General features: G+C 47.6%; 1 protein-coding gene across 1 annotated transcript; it reads right to left on the bottom strand.

Annotated features, from left to right (window-relative positions):
* Positions 1–16168: 16168 nt before the first annotated feature.
* LOC136505784 (probable mitochondrial adenine nucleotide transporter BTL3) lies at positions 16169–20677 on the bottom strand. The gene is made up of 4 exons (XM_066500935.1): positions 19845–20677; positions 17895–18198; positions 17336–17803; positions 16169–16748 (listed from the first exon to the last, which is right to left on the bottom strand). The coding sequence occupies exons 1-4, from the start codon at positions 20285–20287 to the stop codon at positions 16680–16682; spliced, it is 1284 nt and encodes a 427-aa protein (XP_066357032.1). The 5' UTR covers positions 20288–20677; the 3' UTR covers positions 16169–16679.
* Positions 20678–22865: the final 2188 nt, after the last annotated feature.

Consider the following 22865-nt stretch of genomic DNA (forward strand, 5'->3'; position numbering starts at 1 on the left):
AGTTCAAGTCTTTATTCGAAAGGACTAATCGCCACAGGCGAACAAGATCAAGAACTGAGGCCCTGGTTCACAGTAAGCGGCCTTGGTGACGATAGTTGCAGCAAAACGACGTCTGTTTAACGAGGAAATCAAGAACTAAAAAAAACCCAAACCCTAAGGAGAGCGACGACTGGTATTTATAGAGTCTTGGGCATCACCCCCCTTGGACACGCCCCCTAATAGGCCCAAACACGATACACGGTCCAACAGACCAAAAGACGGTGTCGCAGCACCCTGACACATTCTGGACGCTGACTTATTTCGATGATTTCTATTGATTCTAAAGGGATTTTGATGTGAGACCAATTGGGTTAGCTTTCTTATCCAATTAGCTTTCCATCCATATGTGGATCATCGAAAACGGAGTCCAGATGCATCCTAGATGACTAATTTAAGACAGACTAGTCCTGGAGGCCAAGACAGACTCGAACTTGAGTTGCTTTGGGCCTCCACCTTGGGGACTCGAACCGAATTAGCCTCGGACCTCCTTCTTGACTTGGACACCCTTGCTGGCCTCCTACCCCTCCATACCATATGCCAAACATGGTCATATGCATGGGTGTCATGTCCTCATCAGATTAGCAGGCAGATGTAATGCGAACATGCTCTCTCCTTGGCGTTCAGAAACTGGGCTTGGTACTTGGTACGAGCATCGGATGCATCCAGCGGATTGTCATGAGACTATCTCCAGCAGCAGATGCATCACGCTACCCAAACGCAAAATGCCTACTCCACATCGCTTTATGGCAAAAACATACGGTCCAATAGATGACGCAAACGCCGAACCCATTTTGGGTGGGAGGTGATGGAGAACGCAAATCTACGTCGTTTCTCTCCTCGACCCAAATCTCCGATGCCGTGGATGATGACGGGGCCAGGTGGGAACACGGCGGGGAGCGGCCAGTGGGGCGAGGTAGACCGGCTTGGTGAGGCAGGTCCATGGCCGGCGCAGCGAGGCGGGCCCATGACAAGGTGCGTCCGGCGTGGCTAGGCAGGACCACGGTGGGACAGAGACGGGTCCATGGCCGGTGAGACCACCACCATAGTCGCTGGTCGCCACCACCACCATGCACCCACACCGCCCGCCGCTAGATTCAGATGCCACCGGCCGGATCCGGGAGAGGGAGGGCCGGGAAAGAAGAAGGGGAGGGAGGGCCGGATCCGGCCAGGAGAGGGAGGGAAGAAGGCAGGCGGCATCCGCGGCGGGCGCCGTGCCGGCGCACAGCCTTGCTAGGGCGAGCACCACCAGCGCGCCGATGCCCTGCCCATGACGGTGGCTGTCCGCTCCGGGCGCCACGCCAGCACTAGCGGCGGGGAAGGAGGCGGGCGGGCGGCGATGCATGCAGGGAGGCACGGGATCTGCGGCCGGCGAGTGTGGGGTATTAACCCCTATACCCTTACAACTAGGCTTGGGCCAGCTCGGATCAAGGGGTCTAGCCCACTAGAAGATGACGCACGGCTCGGGCCTTCTGCTTCGGAGTCCCGCGCAAGGAAACAAGACAGAGCAAGATCCTGGTCGGTTAGAATAGGAATCCTTATCCGGCCACCTATGACAATTGTAACTGGTTAGGATTAGTTTCCAGATCTGTAACCCTGCCTCCCAGACTATGTAAGGCGGGCAGAGGACCCCTCTCAAAAAACATCTCTCATTGACATACATCAATACAATCAGATGCAGGACGTAGGTATTACGCCTTCATGGTGGCCGAACCTGGATAAAACCTCGTGTCTGTCTTGCGTCACCATCTTGTTTGTAGCTTGCGTATCTGTCTGCCGATAATCTACTACCTTGGATATACCCCTAGGTAGACTACCAACCATATTTCGTCGATAGTGGTGCACCAAGTAGGAGGTGTGCGTACTGCTCTCCAGACGAACAAGATGGTCATCATCCATGGTTCCATAGCTACGCCGAACGACCTCACGTTCACCATCGGCCAGATCACCTGGACCACTGGCTCCGACAACCTCATCACCATGACCACGGAGGAGGCACGGATCTAATCCACGTCGACCACCGCTTCACCAGCGTCAGCTATGGCTCCGACCACGTTGGATCTAGCTCCGACCACACTAGCATCGTCTTCAGCCACGCTGACAACCCGTCGTCTGCTTCCTCGCTACAAAGGGAGGCAGATCGACAACATCGACCTGCTCGACTCCATCGATCGGGTCGGCATCAAGCTTGCTGAAACCCTAGCTCTGGTAGATTTGATTCAAAATCAACCTACCGAGCAGGTAACCACTACCCACAATAGATCTACCCGACCAGCTCAGGCCAGTCGTCCTGCACGACTCGGTACGGATCTCGTGGTCACGTCTACTCCTGAAGGGCACTCCGTTCGTCACCGACCAACCCCCACGATGGGTGTCCGGCTCTCCGAGTACGAAGCCTCGATGGAGAACTACCAGGCTCAGCCCTACGCCCTGTGAAACACTGCTTCCAACTACACGCATAATATACAACGCTGCTCAGATCTGTGTTCTATACATCGACCTCGGCCAAAGCCACGCAGCTTCGTCAACATGGTTTGGATCGAGGAGTATCAAGAAGGGTCGGTCCACACAGTTCAAGAGGGTGGTTCAAGCTCCCCATCCAGCATCGCATCTATTGGCTCCATCCACACTGAGCTCCAGCGTCGTGACAATGAAGAAGTTGAATACGATCTGGATATACCAGACCACTCCCCAGGTTTCCCACGATTCCCATCTTTCCTGGCGAGGAGACTTGATCAATGTCGTCAGTAATGACAAACCACCGACAGTTGGCAAAACAGAACAAGAAAGGCTAGCACGCGAAGCACGCAATATTGACCGGTTTAATCGTAGACAAGCCGAAGCCAAGGCAGAAGAGGAGGCACGACACATAAGGTTCCAGCCACGCGATCTCAATAATGTCTTTGATAGGGTTGGGGAAAAGCAGGTCTTCAGGACTCCAAGCGCCAACGTAGCTGTTGCTATGGCGACAATGCAACGACTACCCAATACCTCGAAAATCCAGGCAATTCGTGATGATGTACAAGCCTACCTGACGGCTGCTATAGCCCAGACCACGGAGATTGCAAACCAAGCCCAGGCTCCATCCATCTCAGTCGAATCAAGCCGCAGTCGCCAGTACTCAAGGCGCCCACAGTCACCCAACCAATGTGGCTCACGCAACAATAATCCATTAGACAACCGTCAAGGCAGAAACAGTGGTCATGATGGTGGTCGGGATGACAACCGCCGCAACAACCGGGATGATAATCGACGAGACAACCGCGACAATCGCCGTGGTAACCATGGTCATAGGGTCAACCAGGATGGCAATCGGGATTGCCGTGATGGCAATAATGATCTCTACCATTCCCTCGGAGAACGCGATCTGCGCGATCGCATTAACCAAAGAGCCAACGATCATGCATCCTACGAAAGCTATCGCCGTATGGAATATGATACTACCCATGACCCTCTGGGTTTGAAGCAGTTTACTCCTCACCTTCACCAAGTCATATGGCCCAAAAACTTTAAGCTCGAAAAACTCCAGAAGTACGACGGCAAGGAGAACCCCGAGTTATGGGTCATGCTCTACGAAACTGTGTGTAGATTAGCCATGGCTGACGAGCACGTCATGTCTAATTACTTCCTAGTCGCCGTCGGCCATGTAGACCACCAATGGCTGGTCAGCTTGCCGACGAACTACTTTGATTCTTGGCAAGAGCTCAAGCAAGCATTCATCGACAACTTTATTGCTACTTGCGAACAACCCGGCAACAAATATGATCTGCAGTGGATTCGAGATCGCAAAGATGAGCCACTGCGCGAGTACGTCCGATGCTTCTTGGAGATGCGCATCAAGGTCCTGTCAATCTTCGACAATGAGGCAGTCGAAGCTTTCATCACTGGTCTCTGCTTCCACGATGCCCTAAGGGACAAGCTCCTCCGTAAAAGACCTGAATCGGTCACAGCGCTTCTAGCCACTGCTAAAAAATATGCGGATGCCGATGATGCTAAAAAGGTAATCATCAAAGAAGCAGCAAGGGTTCCATGCTCTGACCACCCCCCACACCGCGACGACTACCGCGGCAACCGTGGTCGGAACGATAATTTTGATCGCCGCAACCAGCGCAACGATTCCCACAACCACCGCGACCAGCGTAATCAGCGACGCAATCACCATGACGATTACAGGGGCAAGCGTGCTCGGGAAGATGACGGCGAAGTCAACACTGTTAAAAAAGGTGGCGAACGTCGCAACTATGAAGAAGACTATGCCAAAGCATTGAAAGGACCCTACCAGCTCCATCCCAAGTCAAACCATACCATGGAGAATTGTCATGTTCTCAAATCTATCTACACGCGCCAACAGGCTTCGGATACATCCGACAAGCCTAACGACGCAGGGGAGCAGCGTAACGAGGACAATGATGATGAAGACGCAGATCCCTGTCACAAGTACGTCAAGCCAACCAACTGCATCCACACCATCATTGGGGGCAGAGTGTCCATCGAGACCAAATGAGAACACAAGCTGCTCACCCACGCTTGCTTGAACGTGGCTAATGCTGACAACCTCATCGCCGATCCATGGCTCCCTCCTTGGTCTCACCATGAGATCTCCTTCAGCAGAAATGACCAATGGGCTGCAATACCTGAGCTAGGGCGTTTTCCTCTAGTTCTCAATCCTTGTATCAACAAGGTTCAGTTCGATAGAGTGCTGATTGACGGTGGTAGTTCCATCGATATACTGTTCAAGAACAGTTTGCCAGCCCTAAAGATAACCCAGGCTGATCTCAAGCCATACGAGGCATAGTTCTGGGGTGTTCTCCTCGGACAGAGCTCCACACCTCTCGGGCAGATCACGCTACCTGTGTAATTTGGTACCCCAGACCACTTCCGCACCGACTACGTCAACTTCGTGGTCGTCGACTTCAAAGGCACCTACCATGTTATCCTTTGTCGACCAGCGCTCACCAAGTTCATGGCCATACCTCACTATAGGTATTTGGTGCTCAAGATGCCTACTGAGAAGGGGGTTCTAACTCTTAGGGGCAGCGTATACGTAGCTTACACCTGCGAGGATGACAGCTTCAAAATAGCAGAGGCTCACGACCTCTCTATTCGCATGGCTGAGACCACGCTCGACGCCAAGAAGACCCTAGCCGATCACCTGGAGATCCTAGAGCTCAAGGCCCCATGCAAGAACATCAAATCCAAAGAGCACAAAGAGATCTAGCTGGTCGATGGTGATCCCAGCAAAACAGCCCTTGTTGGGGCCAACCTGGATCCTAAATAGGAAGACGCGCTCGTTAGGTTCTTGAGAAGCAACGTGAGTGTGTTCGCATGGAAACCCACTGACATACTCGGTGTACCTCGGAACTTGATTGAGCACTCCTTAAATGTCGATGGCAAGGCCAAACCCATCAAGCAGAAGCTACGACGGTTCGCTCGCGACAAAAAGGAGGCTATTAGGGTAGAAGTTACACGGCTTTTAGCAGTCGGATTTATCAAAGAAGTGTATCATCCGGAGTGGTTAGCCAACCCGGTTCTTGTATGCAAAAAGAATAAGGAATAGAGAATGTGCGTTGATTACACTGATCTCAACAAACACTACCCTAAAGACCCCTTTGGCTTACCTCGCATAGACGAGGTCGTAGATTCAACTGCCGGTTGCGAGCTGCTTTCCTTTCTCGATTGCTACTCTGGTTATCACCAGATCGCTCTAAAAAAGGATGACCAGATCAAGACATCTTTCATTACGGCCTTCGGTGCCTACTGCTACACAACCATGTCGTTCAGGCTTAAGAACACTGGGGCTACCTACCAACACGCCATATAGGCCTGCCTCAAAGACGAGATAAAAGACGACCTTGTCGAGGCTTATGTTGACGATGTAGTTGTTAAAACCAAGGAAGCATACACCCTTGTCGACAACCTCGAATGTACCTTTGCAGCCCTTAACACATTCCAATGGAAGTTAAACCCAAATAAGTGCATCTTTGGTGTTCCATCTGGTATACTGCTCGGCAACGTCGTTAGTCACAACGGCATACGCCCTAACCCAGAAAAAGTAAAAGCTGTCTTGGACATGAAGCCACCCAAAAAGGTGAAGGATGTTCAGAAGATTACCGGATGCATGGCTGCCCTCAGTTGTTTCATATCCAGATTAGGCGAAAAAGGACTACCATTTTTCTAGCTGCTCAAAGCATCCGAGAAGTTTGAGTGGTCGAAGGAAGCAGATGCTGCCTTTACACAGCTAAAACAATTCCTTACATCACATCCGGTCCTCACTGTTCCTAGAGAAGACGAAACCCTCCTGCTTTACATTGCGGCAACTAATCGAGTGGTTTCCACTGCCATGTTAGTCGAGCGCGATGAGCCCGGCCATGTCTACAAGGTACAACGACCAATTTATTTCGTCAGTGAGGTGCTCAATGAATCCAAGATCAGGTACCCACAGATTCAGAAACTGATCTATGCCATACTAATTACATATCGAAAGTTAAAACACTACTTCGACGGATATCGTGTGGTGGTCATGACTGAGTACCCTCTGGGAGACATCATTCGCAACAAGGATGCAAACGGGCGCATCGTCAAATGGGTAATGGAGCTATGCCCTTTTTCCTTGGAATTTGCAAGTCGTACTACAATCAAGTCTCAGGCACTTGTCGATTTCATCGTCGAGTGGACAGACTTAAGCACACCTGCCTCTCAGGGGCCCGTCGAGTATTGGAAGATGTACTTCGATGGCTCCCTCAACATCGATGGTGTAGGAGTAGGAGTCCTTTTCGTATCACCATCCAGGGAGCAGCTCCAATATGTCCTCAGGATTTATTTCCCGGCGTCTAATAACGCCGCCGAGTACGAAGCATGCCTACACGGTCTGCGCATTGCGGTCGAGCTCGGTGTCAAGCGTCTCTATGTTTACGGAGACTCAGCTCTGGTCATCAACCAACTCAACAAGGACTAGGATACAACCAGTGAGAAGATGGACGTATACTGCGAAACGATCAGAAAGCTGGAAGGCAAGTTCTATGGCATCGAGTACACACATGTGGTCTAGGACAAAAATCAAGCAGAAGATGCGCTGTTAAAGTTAGGATCATCCCGATCCAAAGTCCCACATGGTGTATTTGTTCAAGACCTGCTCACGCCCTCCATCAAAGAAGATGATTCTGCGGTCGACAAGCCTCCAGACCAGCCATTGGTGGCTACGGTTCTGGCGTCGAACACCACCAAACCACCTCCGACCACTAAGGAGCCCAACTAGAGAGTACCTTTCATCAAGTACCTGACAGATGGTAGCGGTTACACCGATCGGATAGAAAACGAGCGCCTGATGCGTCGCAGTAAGCAGTATCTGCTCGTCGATGGTAAATTGTGGCGCAAGAACACGAAAGAGGAAATCTTAATGAAGTGTATAACCCAGGAGGATGGCAAGCATCTCCTAGACAAAATCCACTCTGGCTCCTACGGCAACCACGTGGCCTCGAGAACGCTGGTCGGCAAGGCTTTCTAAGCAGGGTTCTATTGGCCGTCAGCCGTAGCTGATGCAGAGAAGCTAGTCTGCTATTGTGAAGGTTGTCAGTTCTTTGCCAAGAGAATCCATGTAACAGCACACGAGATTCAGACTATACCAGCCTCTTGGCCCTTCGCATGCTGGGGACTAGATATGATCGGGCCTTTCAAACCGGCCCCTGGGAAATTTACATGCATCTTCGTACTGATCGACAAATTCTCTAAGTGGATAGAGTACATGCCCCTGGTCAAGGCATCTTCAGAAAAGGCTGTCGCGTTCCTCGACCAGGTCATCCACCGCTTCGGCATACCCAACAGCATCATCACTGATCTGGGTACTCAGTTCACCGGGAACGCTTTTTGGGACTTCTGCGATGAAAGAAGCATAGTAGTAAAATACGTCTCGATGGCACACCCTAGAGCTAATGGACAGGTCAAGCGGGCAAATGGTATGATCCTGGACGCACTTAAGAAGAGGATGTACAGAGAGAATGACAAAGCTCTTAGAAGATGGATCAAAGAGTTACCAGCCGTGGTCTGGGGTCTCAGAACCCAGCCCAGTCGCAATACCGGCGTATCACCATACTTTATGGTTTTTGGCGCTGAGGCAGTGTTCCCAGCAGATATAGCCTTCATATCAGCATGGGTAGAGAATTTCGACGAAGACAAGGCCAATGAAGTATGAGAGCTAGAAGTGAATAGTGCAGAAGAGAAGCGGCTCGATTCTTGCGTACGTACAGCCAAATACCTTGCTGTTTTGCGCAGGTACTACAACAAGAACATCAAGAAGCGGTTCTTCATGGTCAGAGACCTAGTCCTAAAGTGAAAGACGAATCAGACTGGTGTCCATAAACTTGCAACCCCATGGGAAGGACCCTTCATGATCAAAGAGGTTACACGCCCTACATCTTACAGGTTAGCTCACCTAGATGGAACAGACGTACCCAATTCCTGGCACATCGACAAGCTTAGGCGTTTCTATGCTTAACTACTAAGATATGTACCCCTCTTGTACTTTCGATTTATTTCAATAAAGCTATTATGATTTCTCCGACCACTCTAATGTGTCACTTCGAAGTCTACTATTATTCTAACTCTACCAGTAAAAACCGACCACCATTCCTTCTCAGGTTCTCAGAACAGGCCCTATCTCTGGTTCCTCCCAACGCGTGCATGGGATCCGCTCTCTACGCTACGGGTGATCGGTAGGTGCTCTCTAGTTTGACTTGTGTGTTTCTACGTGTGCACAAGCTACGCACCTCACACTCCGACCGCCATACAAACCTTTCAGGATGACGTGTCGACTAAACTGGTACAACTAAATAGAACGCCAACATGTTCTAACTTAGTTACATCAACACGATATCCGAGCTTAAACACGTTTTCTACAAAACAAACAAGCTTATGTTGAAATACAGTTACGTTATTACAAGCTTGTCTGACAAGGTCCAAGTTTACAATAATCCAACTACAGCTTCTTCTACAGCTATAGCCTACATTATTGGCTGGTCAGGGCACACGGCACCTGCTGCTCGCTGGCCCTGACATCGTGCTCGGGTCTCAGGGACTCTGGCATCGATCGAGCTGAAGAAGATGGCCCTGCCGACGCCTGGCTGGTCGGGACCACAGGCTTCGCCGGTTGGCTTGAAGATGACAACGCTCCCAGCTGACTTGTTGATGGCGCACCTTATACGGGTGGTGTCGCACCTCCACACAAGTTAATATCACCAATTATTTTCACCGACAAGTCCAGCTGGGTCATCCGTAGCTCCTCGGCCTTGTCTGGATCTATCTCCTTTGGGTATCCAGCCTCCAAGCGCTTGAGATCGATCAGGGGGTAGTGAGCACGTACCATGCTTTAGCACATGTGTGCCTGCGTACTCCCCCGCCTCCTTCACGAACTCCTGGAACCATCCCCATGCCTTTTAGCACCTCTCGATCAACCCCAGTTGCGGCGTTCTTGGCACATCTTCTGCTAGTGCCAGATCGATGAGGTTAAGGACTGGCAGAATGCACTTTGCCACCTCCTGGGACTGACTTTTCCAGGTGTCACGGTCCTTGGTGATCTCTTGGCATTGCGCCTTTCAGCCGTCATGGTCTTTCATCATGGCCTCCAGATGCTTCTTTGTATTGATTTTTATAACTGCAAACCACACACGCTATTAAAACATTGAACCACACCAAACTACGGTAGGCAACAAAAATGAGCAAAGACGGTTAGACAACTTACCTTTTAGCTCCTCTGTCATTTTGGTCGTGTGGTCCTAGAGCTACGACTGGTCTTGTGCCAGTTTTTTGTTGTCCTCGTTCAGACGATCACACTCCACGACCGCACGACTGTTCTCCTCTCGGAGACAGATCACTTCAGCTTCTAAGCCTACACTACAGCTGTTACTACCAACAACGCAACAGTACTTGTCAGTAGTCGGTATGATAAAATGGCTACTTACTTGTTCTTTCCCGCTCTTTATTACTGAGATGGATGACTAGGTTCTGGTTCTGGGACTCTTGCACCGTCTTTTCATGATTGGCGGCTTCAAGTTGCTGGCGCAAGCATTCCACCTTCGCCGTCAGCTCCTTGTTGCTTACAGCGATCCCCTCGATCTGGTCGAAGCATTTCTTGCGATACCTTGCGGTCTTCAATAAGTCCTATGTGTAGATAGCTAAGTAAGACAACTACAACTAGACAGCAAGACCAGGGGGTGAAGCAAAGCTTACCTGCACCTCTGTCACAAGCCGTTTCACCGCCCGTTCAACTTTCTTGGTTTCTTCGACTTCCGAGATTTTCTCATGGACAACCCATTGGTCGTTTCGCCAACACGACACATACACATGTTGTCGCTTGTCTTGCGGATGTCCTAGGACCTCCTCCACCTCATCCTCTTCGGGCTCTTCTTTGGGTCCTGGTGCTGGCCCGACGTCAACAGTATCTGTGATCACCATAGCCTTCCCACGAGCTGCAGCGTCGGTAGATGTGGTCTGTGCTCTCACCTCCGGCCACTGCACCTCGGTCTGCTCTATTATCCTCGACGCTGAGGTGTTGCCCTCAGCAGGTTTAGAGCTTGGAGCACTCTTGCCTGGCTCGGCTGGTCCCTCGACCACCTGCTCAGAGACTATTGTCTGACTACTTGTTTGCTGAGGCCCCAACGGATCTTCTACTATGGGTTCCTCGGTGGTCGGCTGCTGGGCAGTCTGCTCTACATTATTGGCGGCGCCACGCCACTTCCGACTAGCTGGTCTAGACTTTCGGTGGACGCCGAGCTAGTACATCCGAGATAAGTTCAGACGGCAATCATATTAAATGCAAATTGCTAATTTATATCAAGATTACAGATACTTACATGTTGGAAGCGCGGAATGATGTGGAGAAGGCGTGTCTTCGGCCGTACTTGCTCCACGTGCTGTGCGAATGACTCCTGGTCTCCCTCTACGTCCAGCACTATCGTTGGACCTTGGTGCTCGACTCCGCCGCCGCTTGTCCTTCACGCTGCAGTGCTCGATGGCGTGCTCGGTTGAGTTGTCGCTCCCATTGCCGGTCGCGTTCCTTGCCCAGATACTCCCGAGGTCGACCCGGCTGCATCCTTCACCGCCGTCAGCGATGTGGGTCCCACAGGCGCGGAGGACCCACCTTGCTCCGTCGACTCCAGTTGCTTCCTCCTTTTTTGAGGAACAAGTTGAAAGGTGTCTCTATCTTCTCCCTCCTCTGCGCCATCATCTAGCCAGGCAGACGCTTGCCGATCGGGTTCTCCTTCAGATCCCCCTCGGGCTCATTGATATTTAGCGCCCCCGGTGAGCAGGGTGGTTACTGATCTCTTCTTCGACTGTTTGGGGGCCGCTGCCTCCTCTCCAGCTCTGAGCACCGCCCAGTCGACGTCCTCATCCTCGATCTCGACGCTGGTCTGGGTGGTGGGATCAGCTCCTTGTGGCCACTCTACTCCAGGGGGTGGCGACACAAACACTACCGCTCTATCCTAACCATTAACCTAGGTAATAAAAGGGAGTGAACATAGTAAGTTTCCACTTATCCTACCACAATATAAGACTATGGGTACAAGGCAAGACGAGTTACCTTTGGGGGAGGTCGGGCAAGCTTGAAAGCATGCTCGATGTCGCTCAATCTGGCATAATTTGGATCGGCTAAGTTAAATAGCTCGCCAATTCTGGCTTTGACTTTGATTTTGTCAAGCGCCCCCTGCCTCGTCCTCGTCGGGTCCATGCTCCCTTGATACTCATAGCCAGGATGTACCCTCCTCTGGCAGGGTTGGATCCATCGGCTGATGAAGCTCCCGACCACGCTCGGACCATCTAGTTTTGTCCACGAGATCATTCCAAATATTTCTAGAATCTGTTCTAGATGCTTGGGTTTCTCCGACCAGCTTGTCCTCTTCTCCGGAATGTAGCCCACGTCGCACAGCGTGATCGTGTTTGGCTCTTCACGGATATAGAACCATTTCTTGTACCAGTCGTCGAGCGACGTGTTCCATGGGTAGTGCAGGTACTGGGCTTTCATGCCATCATGGAGGTTGAGGTACACACCCCCGGCTATCTTCGAACCACCGCTTCCTTTCTTCCACAGACAGAACAGATGGCAGAAAAAATTGAAATGGGGCTAGAAGCCGCCATATGCTTCGCAGAGATGAATAAAAGTGGCGATAAGGAGGATCGAGTTGGGATGCAGATTGCAAATCCCAATCTCATAGTAAAGATAGAGCCCCTGAAGAAACGGATGTACCGGAACCCCAAATCTCCGTTTAAAGAAATCCTCGAACACCACGATCTCACCTGGTTATGGATCAGGATACCCCTCGCCCTCCGGCGCATGCCATCCTGTGAGCTCCTTGTTGTGGAGTACCCCCATGGTGACGAGGTCTTCAATGGTCTACTCGTTGCTTTTCGATTTCCACCATTCCTTCGCCATGACCCCTGCTTTCTTCTGCGCATCACTTTTCGCCATAACTCCGGCCTTGCTGGTGAACGGGGAAATGGCGGCGGATTGATTGGTGGTGATTTTGGATGTGTTAGGGTTGGTTGGCGAGAGGAAGACGAAAGCTGCGGTTGCGAATGGCAATGGGGTTCAGTAAATAGTAACTGACCTATCATATACCGTATTTAACCCAAGAGTTATGTCGTTTCGTCTGCCCGGGATTCTTGGGGGACGAGCGCACGCACCGCAGACGGTTGTTTTCACAGCCTCAAGATCTACGCCAATATATGCGCCTCTTCGTTGCTAGTGTGGGAGGGCCCACGCTGACGCACCTACTGACAAGTGCCACGCAACTGTTTGCTTAACAAGACAAAAAGCAGTATGACGTGCTATACCCGTCTACTTTTTTGACCAGACGTGTCAGACTGGACTTGATAGAATAAGTAAATAAATAAATACATAAAATAATAGTACAAGCAGCATATGGTTTTTTGCCACACTTTTTGTGCTCGGGGACTGTCCAGACCACCATCGTGCTCGGGGACTGTCTAGACCACCATCGTGCTCGGGGACTATCCAGACCACCACCGTGCTCGGGGACTGTTCCGACCACTCTCGTGCTCGGGACTGTCTCGATCGCCGTCGTGCTCGGGGACTAAACTGACTACGGTTATTCTCGGGGATTCATCGTTTTCCCCATGCTGCGCTCGGGGACTGCCCCGACCACTCTCCGACCATTGCTCGGAGATCGCTCTCCTCAGCTACATGTGATTTGTACTCACATACAGTTGAGAGGCATTTATTTTTTCTCACTTAGACCTTGCTACAAGGCTGATACCTCGCCTTCCAGCAAGCTCGGGGACTACATCGGTACGATGCACCTGCCGGTGCATCTCGTATCGCTTGTACGACGATTGGATTCTCAACTTAATTGGGAATTCTTTTTAGACCCAGGCACCACGTGCCTGCGTCACCTACCACCAGGCTCGGGGACTAAGTGGGCACACTTCACCTTGCGGTGAATGTGCTTATTTTATCGACCGCTACGCTCTGACTGATTGACCATAACTACTATTGTAACAAGGGTCACTTACATTTCTTTTCAGAAATACAGGTGGGCACACTCGATTAGGAAATAAATCTTTTTCTTTTTTCTTTAGAGCACCATGTATTCTTCGGACAACCGGAATCTTCGGCTATAATCGTAGTCTACTGCTCTCTGTGCTGATCAGAATATTGGCACATTTGCTTGGTCAATGTTTCAACCAGTTGGAGATGACATGAAGACAAATCGCATTAGCCGAAGAGGATCGAACGGCGTGTTGCAACATAATACATGGTGCTCGGGGACTAGCTGTGGGGTATTAACCCCTATACCCTTACGGCTAGGCTTGGGCCGGCCCGCATCAGGGGGTCTGGCCCACTAGAAGACAACGCGTGGACCGGTCCTTCTGCTTTGGAGTCCTGCGCAAGGAAACAAGACAGACTTGGAGATCAAGCAAGATCCTGGTCGGTTAGAATAGGAATCCTTATCCGGCCATCTATAGCAATTGTAACTGGTTAGGATTAGTTTTCAGATCTGTAACCCTGCCTCCCAGACTATATAAGGCGGGCAGGGGACCACTCTCAAAAAACATCTCTCATTGACATACAGCAATACAATCAGACGCAGGACGTAGGTATTACGCCTTCACGGTGGCCAAACCTGGATAAAACCTCGTGTCTGTCTTACGTCACCATCTTATTTGTAGCTTGCGCATCTGTCTGCCGATAATCTATTACCTTGGATATACCCCTAGGTAGACTGCCGATCATATTTCATCGACAGCGAGGAGCGAGGAAGAGAGAGAGAGAGAGAGAGAGGGCAAGGGGAGATCGGGAGGAAGAGGGAGGAAGGGGAAGAGAAGTGACGAGGGGAGAGAGGAGATATTTTTATCGATGTACAGTGATTTAGGTCGTCTATTAGAGGAGCTGAATTTTAGGTGCGAATATTTTTACTGTACAAGACTCAAATCAGAGAATGATGTTGTGTTTGGACACTCATTGTTGGACAGTCTGACGTGAAGGCTCCAGCCCAGTTTGATGCATGGTTGATGTAACCGGTGTGTCCGGATAACTGATCCAAACACCTAATACGTGTGATAACTGATAAATCCGTGGTTCAGTCGATCTGCGCTCACAATTGAACATCGCTTGGACCAAACCTTCAACTAGATGCCTTCAATAAAGAAATGGCCTTAACTTTGTTAAGAGTAAAGGAGAGTCGTTCTGAAGATTTCTGCACATGGATCCAAAACTTGTTGTAATTTTGAGAATAGATAGCATCTTTTTTATTTCCTTTTTTGTACCTTAATTTCGTTTGTAAGTGCTACTTGCAAGTTCGTTGCTTCTTGTATTTAATAAAATTTCTGCTGTAGGGGCTTCGGCCCCTCCAGACTCTTAAAAAAAACATCGCTTGCATTCTCTTCGTCTTGAAAATTTGTGCAAGGAAACCCATCTAAAGGTAACAATCATTGTATTCCTAAAAAAATAGGTAGAAATCATGGTGCAGTAGGCGTAGCAGTGCAACAGACAGTGACTTTGCACCTAATTACCTCATCCTTCCAGCCTCCAACATGCCTTGGTTAATTAGCAACAATACTTTCTGAGCCCCATGACGCGGACCTACGCTACGCATTTTCTTGATCACCACCCGGAATGTGCCGACCACGTGTCGTCGGAAGCCGACCTTGGCCAGAAACATGTGTGCGTTGCGTTGTGAACACTAGCAACAACACTCACTTTCTGAATCTGACTGTAGCAGGGTTACAGACAAGAGACAACCTGGCTATGCACTATGCAATCACTCTCGGCCACATTTAGTTACAAAAATTTTTCCCAAAAAGTGTTACAGTAGCTATCACATCGAATCTTGCGATACGTGCATGGAGCATTAAATGTAGACGAAAAAAAAAAATTGCACAATTTGGTTGGAAATCGCGAGACGAACGTTTTGAGCCTAATTAGTCTATGATTGGATACTAATTGTCAAATAAAAACGAAAGTGCTACAGTAACCAAATTCCCAAATTTCACTCGACTAAACACAGCCTCGCTCACAGTGCTCGCTCCAAGGTTCCCGTAGGACTGACTATGCCCCTGTTTGGAAATTGGAACTGCTTACTTGCTCTTTCTGGTGCTCCCAAGACGTTTGACTTTTTTTGACGCAAAGTTTAACCACTCGTCTTATTAAAAAAATTATGCAAATATAGTCAAATTTAAGTCATTCTTGAAGAACTTTTATTAATAAACCAAGCCACAAAAAAAAAATATTTTGCATAAATTTTTGAATAAAACAAGTGGTCAAACTTGGTGTCAAAAAGTCAAACATCTTATAATTTAGGATGGATTAAGTACTTTTTAAACTTTTATTAAGACATTAGTAATCTCAAACGCATAGCTTCTCATGGGCCTTTTTTTAGATAGGCTTCTGGAAAAAGAACTGGGAATGAGAAAGGGGGCTGCTTCTCGCAATCTCGCGGCTTATTTTTCACACTCGTGCCTCTCTCCTCTGTCCGCCCTAAGCCACTGCAAAGCGTGGCGGTGTGCGGGCTGCCCGCCCCGCTTGCATCCCTAGCACGCCCAACCGTGCAGATAGTACCCGACGTGAGGTGAAGATCACGGAACTGCAGGTAGACCCAACGTGCGTCAACGCACAATGCATGACTACAATCACAATCCTGTTTATGAATGATGAATAACCATAATTGCACATCTAACACCTGTATGTCTGTATCTCAACTGTGGATCATAAAGTCATGTGACCGCAGGGAGACCGGTCGAAGTATGGCAGTATTAGACACGGTCACAACGAGAATCTCCCAAATGTCGCTCTGGTTTGCTGTCAATGTGTCAAATACATCAACGATAAAGTATGGAAATTTTGTCAACAGAAATTGAGCAAGGCCGAGATGTTTTCGATGGGGCAGAGTCCAAGAGAACAATCTTCTATTAAGCCACTGAATCAGGTCTTGAATAGAACCTCGTGTACAATTTGGTCAACTAGTTGCAAAGCTTCAGTTGAACAATAACCTGAAGCTACCCTCACAGCATCTGGAGCTTTCATCAAGCAAGCCTATGAGAAAACTTGATAAGTTACTGGTTTTCCCCCAGCAACTTTATCAAGGTAAGTGATCACCATTTGAACTTGCTTCGTAGGCTCACCAATTAATTTATATTCACTCCACTTTCAGGACTATCTTCATTAACTCATAAACAAAATAGCTGATCGATGCCGATGGTAGAACCTGAACAAAAGTTGAAAGAAAACCAGAAACTTTAGCCAATTTGAAACAGACTAGCATACACTGATCGCAATGAATAGTAGGATCAAAATGATACATGCAGGTCTCTAAGTTCGTGCAGTCTGCACTAATCTCTGTCTCTTTCAGTAAACCAGCATCATTGCAGGGATATGTCAAGAACCTTGTCACTTTCATTAAATATGTTTTCTTTATTGCTAGTTTGATGCATTAACAAATGAAATAGATACCCTCAACATATCTTGTTATACAGCATATTAGGATTTGAAAAGGTCACACTTTATGAATTTTGACCAACAATTAGTCTAAGTATATGCATGCATACTGTTTACTGCTTAGTATACTAAAGTTATACGAACAGATTCGTATTTAGCTGATGTTTTACTACGACCTTGAGCTTGAAGCAATCGATGATATACTTCAAGTGAAAATTTGTAGTCTAGAGTATATCTCTGAAGACTTCTTAAAATGCTAGGTGCTAGTAAGCCTTATAAAAAAATGAAGGCAGTACAATAATAAAGCTGGGTCCTACATATATGTGGAAATAGATTCTCTGCTGAAAGAATACATACCTGTAACAAGCTGGGGATCAGACCGGCATACAGTGCTGGTACCCCACCTTGATCAACAATCTTAAGGCATGTTGCAAATGCATTCAATCTGTTTGCTTTTACTTGCATCTGTAGCTGCCTACGGACCACTTCAAACGGGTATGTAGCTGCTTCAGCACAGCAACCAGCAATGGCCCCATAGAGTAAGGTTCTCACAGTACCCAATTCAAGTTGATCCAATGCATTAGCCTCTTGTTTTTGTTGCTTCATCATTGATATCCTTTTCTTTCCTTCAGGAGAATGCAGATATGCCATCTTCAGTATGTCATACATCCCATAGAATACAGCGCCAGAGGGTGCCATGCTGATAAGAGAAGGCACTAATCCCTTATACAGCGAGAAGAATCCTTCAGTTTGGATCATGTGGCGGGCAACACCAATGACCCCACCTAAAGCTTCACCGCCAGGAGCTACCATCCTTGTCCTGATCTGAAACCAACAGCTAAATAGTCAGTGAAAAGATGGCAACAAAGTAAAAGATTAAGGAAACCTGTGGTACAAAATCTTTAAAGAAACCTACTGTATCCATAGGTATGCACATAATCGTTGCTGTAACACCAGCGAAAGCACCAGCAATAAATCTCTCAAAGTTCGTAGTCTCTTCGTTACCAGACCATTTGAGCAGTTGCTTTCTGTAACTGTCATATGCATAGAAGTTGACTGCCTTGAATGGAGCAGTGCGGAGGATGTTGACAAAGTTCCCTTTCCAAAAGCCTTTCAACCCTTGTGTTGTTGCAATAGCATGCATAAGCTCAAATAGATTCCTCTGCTCACCACGAACTACATACTCCAACTTTAGCCTCTCAAGAGGAGCAACAACTGTTCTGCATGAAATATAAAAATTATGAAAGAAACTCATGTACTCTCTTCCTAATAAAAAGAACAATAACTAGGAAAGCAAGACTCACTTCGTGTAGTAATCATGGAAGTGGGCTGGATCATAAAGCTTATCTAATTGCCAGTAACCAGCTGCACATGGGACCAGCTAGGAGAAGTTCTTGGCATGTTTTTTGTTTATTTATTTGTTTTGGTTGCTTCTTCTAAGATTTACAGGACCATAGCATACAAAGATCATCATAAATACACAATCAGCTGAAATAGAACAGTGAGCATGACAACTATGGCTAGAAATAAAAATGTCAGTGGATGGTCCACTTCCAGGAACCAGCAAATCACTGGGTATTCTTGAACTTGTCACTTATCATCCATTTACCTCCTCAAGCTAAGATAATTACCCAGAGGTCATGGATATACTGTGGATCTTCTAAATCTAGAGGTAGCAATAGACATCTACCATGAGACAAGGATATACAACATCTGATTTCTCAAGCAGTGACAATAGTGAAAGGATTAAGAAAAAAGAGGAAACGTTCAAATATGTCAAAACAGAACAAACCAATCACATCTCAAAGCAACCAAATTGAATGAAACAAAAATCAATTCCCTTCTTCCAAGGTTTCAAAATCTCACAATCAACCAGCTCTACAGTGAATTACTATCTGAAGTAGCACACAAACTTAAAACTACTAAAAGCACAAGTGTCAACTGGGATTCATAACCTCCTGCGGAAACAAAAGAAGATTATGTGTGTGGTCAAGACTCAAGAGTACCGCTCTCAATTCCTATTAACCTATGCAAGTTCTATTTTCCTATTTCTAGGCTTGTGGGTCCATTTGGGCTCTAATTTTATGAAACCAGTTTCTCCGTGGGATGGAAAAGGAGCTTCACCAACTCTAACTTCTAACTTACATACACATCCCAGATGAAGCATCTGCATACTTTCACACACAGCTTAAGTTACTTGACCTTAACTACTTAAGTACTTGACCTAACCTGTTCACAAAAGCTCATGCTGTTCAAATACTAATTATGTGGACTACTAACAATAACTTGTAGAAGCCAACTTTACTGAACCACATCTAAAGGTCAACATACTCAATGCCTCATAGAGCCCGAGAAGTAGAAATTAGCAAACAAATTAATTCTTCAACATTCCAATCAAAGGCAAGCTAGTCAGCTACTGTTCAATGTCAGAAGAGAAAAGACTGATCCATTTTCACTAGATAAGCAATCATGCTAAGTTGCTAACTCGCATATGCAAATCAACAAACTATCTAGTCTAGATTAAATCCAAAAACATCTTAACACACAGATCATATAGTTCCCCAAGAGTTCAACTGCAACCCACACTAACTTGAGACAAGAGTAAAAATTAAAGAAATACAAATACTCATGTTAGTATTTTACTAAGTACCGAATACTGGATCCATAAAGTTTAATTCGTATGAACAGATTATCAACAACATCCAGAAACAATTCGAGGCCAGTACTTATTTGGTAAAAAAAAATCAAGTTTCCAAATCAATTTAACTGCAGGAGAACCAATCAACAATGTAAACTGCGTAAAGCCAGACACAATGGATTGGGCTATTAGTCTTATGAATGTGAACCACAGGCAATGCGGCTATACCTCGAGACCATGGCAGCAACGGCTCCAGCCCAGAGATGCTTGGTCATGTTCATCGCGCCAGCTCCAGCACGATCGCCATTCTCCTTTTCCTTCTCCTGCAGCAGAATCACTCCCTCCGCCTCCGCAGCAACTTCCACCGCCCTCTTCCCCGCGACGAGCGCGTCCGACTCCTCCGCCCCGGCCTTCTCCTCCGTGCTGGCGAGCAACCCCACCGGGGCCGGCACGAACCCCCTGCCCCCCTTCACCGACATCGTCAGCGACAGGAACCCCGGGGCCTGCGCGCCCCGGCGGCGCCGGTGCCGGGGCCCGAACGACAGGGAGCATCCGGGCATGGCCGCGAGGAGCGCGCCGTGCGCCGCCGCGTCGGCGCCGTCGAGGAACAGCCCCGCCGCCACCGCCCCCTCGCCGGCCGCGGGAGGCAGCCACATCTCGAGCCACGGCATCGCGCCGGACCGGACGGGACTGTGCAGGACAGGACCCTTCACGCGCCGTGCCTGTAACCTTGTTCCCCTCGTCCCGCCGCCGCTAGGGTTCGCGAGGCGGGTCGATGCATCGGTTTTATCGACGGGGAAGAGGGGAGGGGAAGCTGAATCCAGCCGAGCGGAATGGGATATATATAGAGCGAGCCGCCTCGATTCGATGCGGATGCGAGGGGGGGAACGGGGAGTGGCGGCTGCTGGGCGAGCAAGTTGATGTGGAGGGAGAGTGGTGTTGTCGGATTGATTCTTCTCTTGTTCTTGCGATTCGCGAGCGATTTGTTGGCGGTTGGGGGGGGCTTTGATCTTGCCGCCCTGGACTGTACGCTTGGGGCTGGAAAGGCCAACGAACAGCGAACGAGGTTGCTCGATGTGGAGTTGTATTTTATTTAGAAGAAAGGAGTTTTATTTTTATCTTTTAGAGAAGGTGAGTTTTTTTAAGATTCCTCTGTTCTTTAGCTTTTGTCCTCTCATTTGAGTGGAGGGCAGGAGGTCGGTATTTTGTAGTAGACTGAAGAAGTGCATCTCTCGAAAGTGTTTTTCTTCTTTCGCTGGATCGTATGAGCCATGCTTATCAGCTATGATATAGTATTTTCTCTCACAATAAAACAGCATCAGCCGGCTTATAAACCACAGAAACGATCAAGCGAACATGACGTTATCTAAAAAAAAAGAAGTGTAAACGGATGAACTCATGGAAATAATATACTTGTAGTATAAGATTTCTATTCTGGTGTGCTGATAGATAATCTGTTCATCTTAAAAAAAATACAAATCTCTCATTTTCGATGAGTTAATAATATTAAGTCTAACTAAATTTATAAATATTATTAAAATTTATATTTTTAAATATGTTTATTGAAAAAATATATTTTACAATTAATCTAGTGATACGATTGTTACACATTGTAAGTATTACTAATACTCCTGCTAGTAGGTTTATGTATTTGATTAAGCTTAAAATTATTTGACTCTTGGAAAAGTGAGACTTTCATTTTTCTAGGGACTATTAGGGGAGTAGGGTTGTAGCCGCAGACGAAATTAGGATAACGATTAACGAAGGCATGTTTGCTTTTGTCTGTTTATATCCAAGAAAGTAATATACTGAACTCTGACGGTTCTAAATTACGTATTCCAGTAATGCAATGCAATCACTAGCGGTGAGCATGTGAAGTTACGACCAACAATTCATGAATCTGATGATCCAATCCAGCTCTGATTTGCAACATCGATTGTTCGATGTGCCGTGCTGTTAACATCTTCTCATGTCTTTCCGAATCGTGCAGGCTCTGCTCGGTCGTTCGTACTAGAAAGGGAAACACGTAAGGCAAAATGTGACGTTAAGCGGAATAAAATTCTGGCGTCTCGGCAACACAAGCCTGCAGAGAATAGCAAGCTTCTCGAACACTACTGGCTAGTAGTGAGTAGTGCACCCCACCCCAAGTCGACGTGGCGCTCGCACTATCCACGGACCACGAGCCGCTGTGCCTATGTTGGCTTGGTGGGCTTCTGTGCTGGGTCAGATAATCGGTAATCCAATTCCAATCCAAGTATCCAACGACGCACGTCAGAATTTTCAGTCCCAGGTCCTCCGTTTTGTTTTCTTTTTTCTCCACTGCATCAAGTATGTGTCTCAACTCTCAAGTGCGTATACAAAAATGAACAGGCTGTGTCACTGTCGATTGTGAAGATAATATTACTAGCATATAAGACTATACAAGAGTACAAAGATTATCATCGATTCCTCCACTGGTTCCGATAGGAACAATGCTGCTGCCTAGCGCACCTAGCTTGCATCGCAGATCGCACAGCGGTTCAAACCCAAGTAACATTATTTTTAGGAATTTGCAGTACAAAGATTATAATCGATTCCTACGCTTTGTGTGTCTTATCTTCTGGAGATGTCAGATGTGACAGGGTTATCCACTGTGAGCTTTAGGTACAAGTAGATAAATTTGAAATGATGTTGTATACTTGTATTAGCAGTTGCTTGATCGACAAGAGGTGGAACTGAAATGCAAATGTTAAACACTCGCACGGTCCTAGCCCATTGAGATGTAGGATCATCCATATCTCGTTGAGCTTGACCTAGCGCCCCCTACCGCCAACTATGCAATGAAGTCGCCCTCTATTTTGTAAAAAAGAAGGAAAGGAACCCCCTGCGGGTGTGAGCATGTATATTCACCATTTTTTCACGTTGTCATACATATCGAGCAGTTTACAAGTTTTTTTAGACCAATTTGTATCGGCCTACCAAGTTACCGTATGATGGGTGCAATTTACTCTATATTGTTTGCTGTTGATATGTTGGAGCCAGTTTAGTTCCCTCCCAAAATGCCAAATTTTTCAAGATTCCCTGTCACATCGAATCTTTGGACGCATGCATGAAGTATTAAATATAAATAAAAAATAAAACTAATTACACAGTTTAGACGAAATCCACGAGACGAATCTTTTAAGCCTAATTAGACTATATGATTGGACACTAATTGTCAAATAATAACGAAAATGCTACAGTGTCATTTTGCCAAAAATTTCGGCATCT

Source organism: Miscanthus floridulus, chromosome 1 (genome assembly GCF_019320115.1).
Source record: "Miscanthus floridulus cultivar M001 chromosome 1, ASM1932011v1, whole genome shotgun sequence".
Lineage (NCBI taxonomy): Eukaryota > Viridiplantae > Streptophyta > Magnoliopsida > Poales > Poaceae > Miscanthus > Miscanthus floridulus.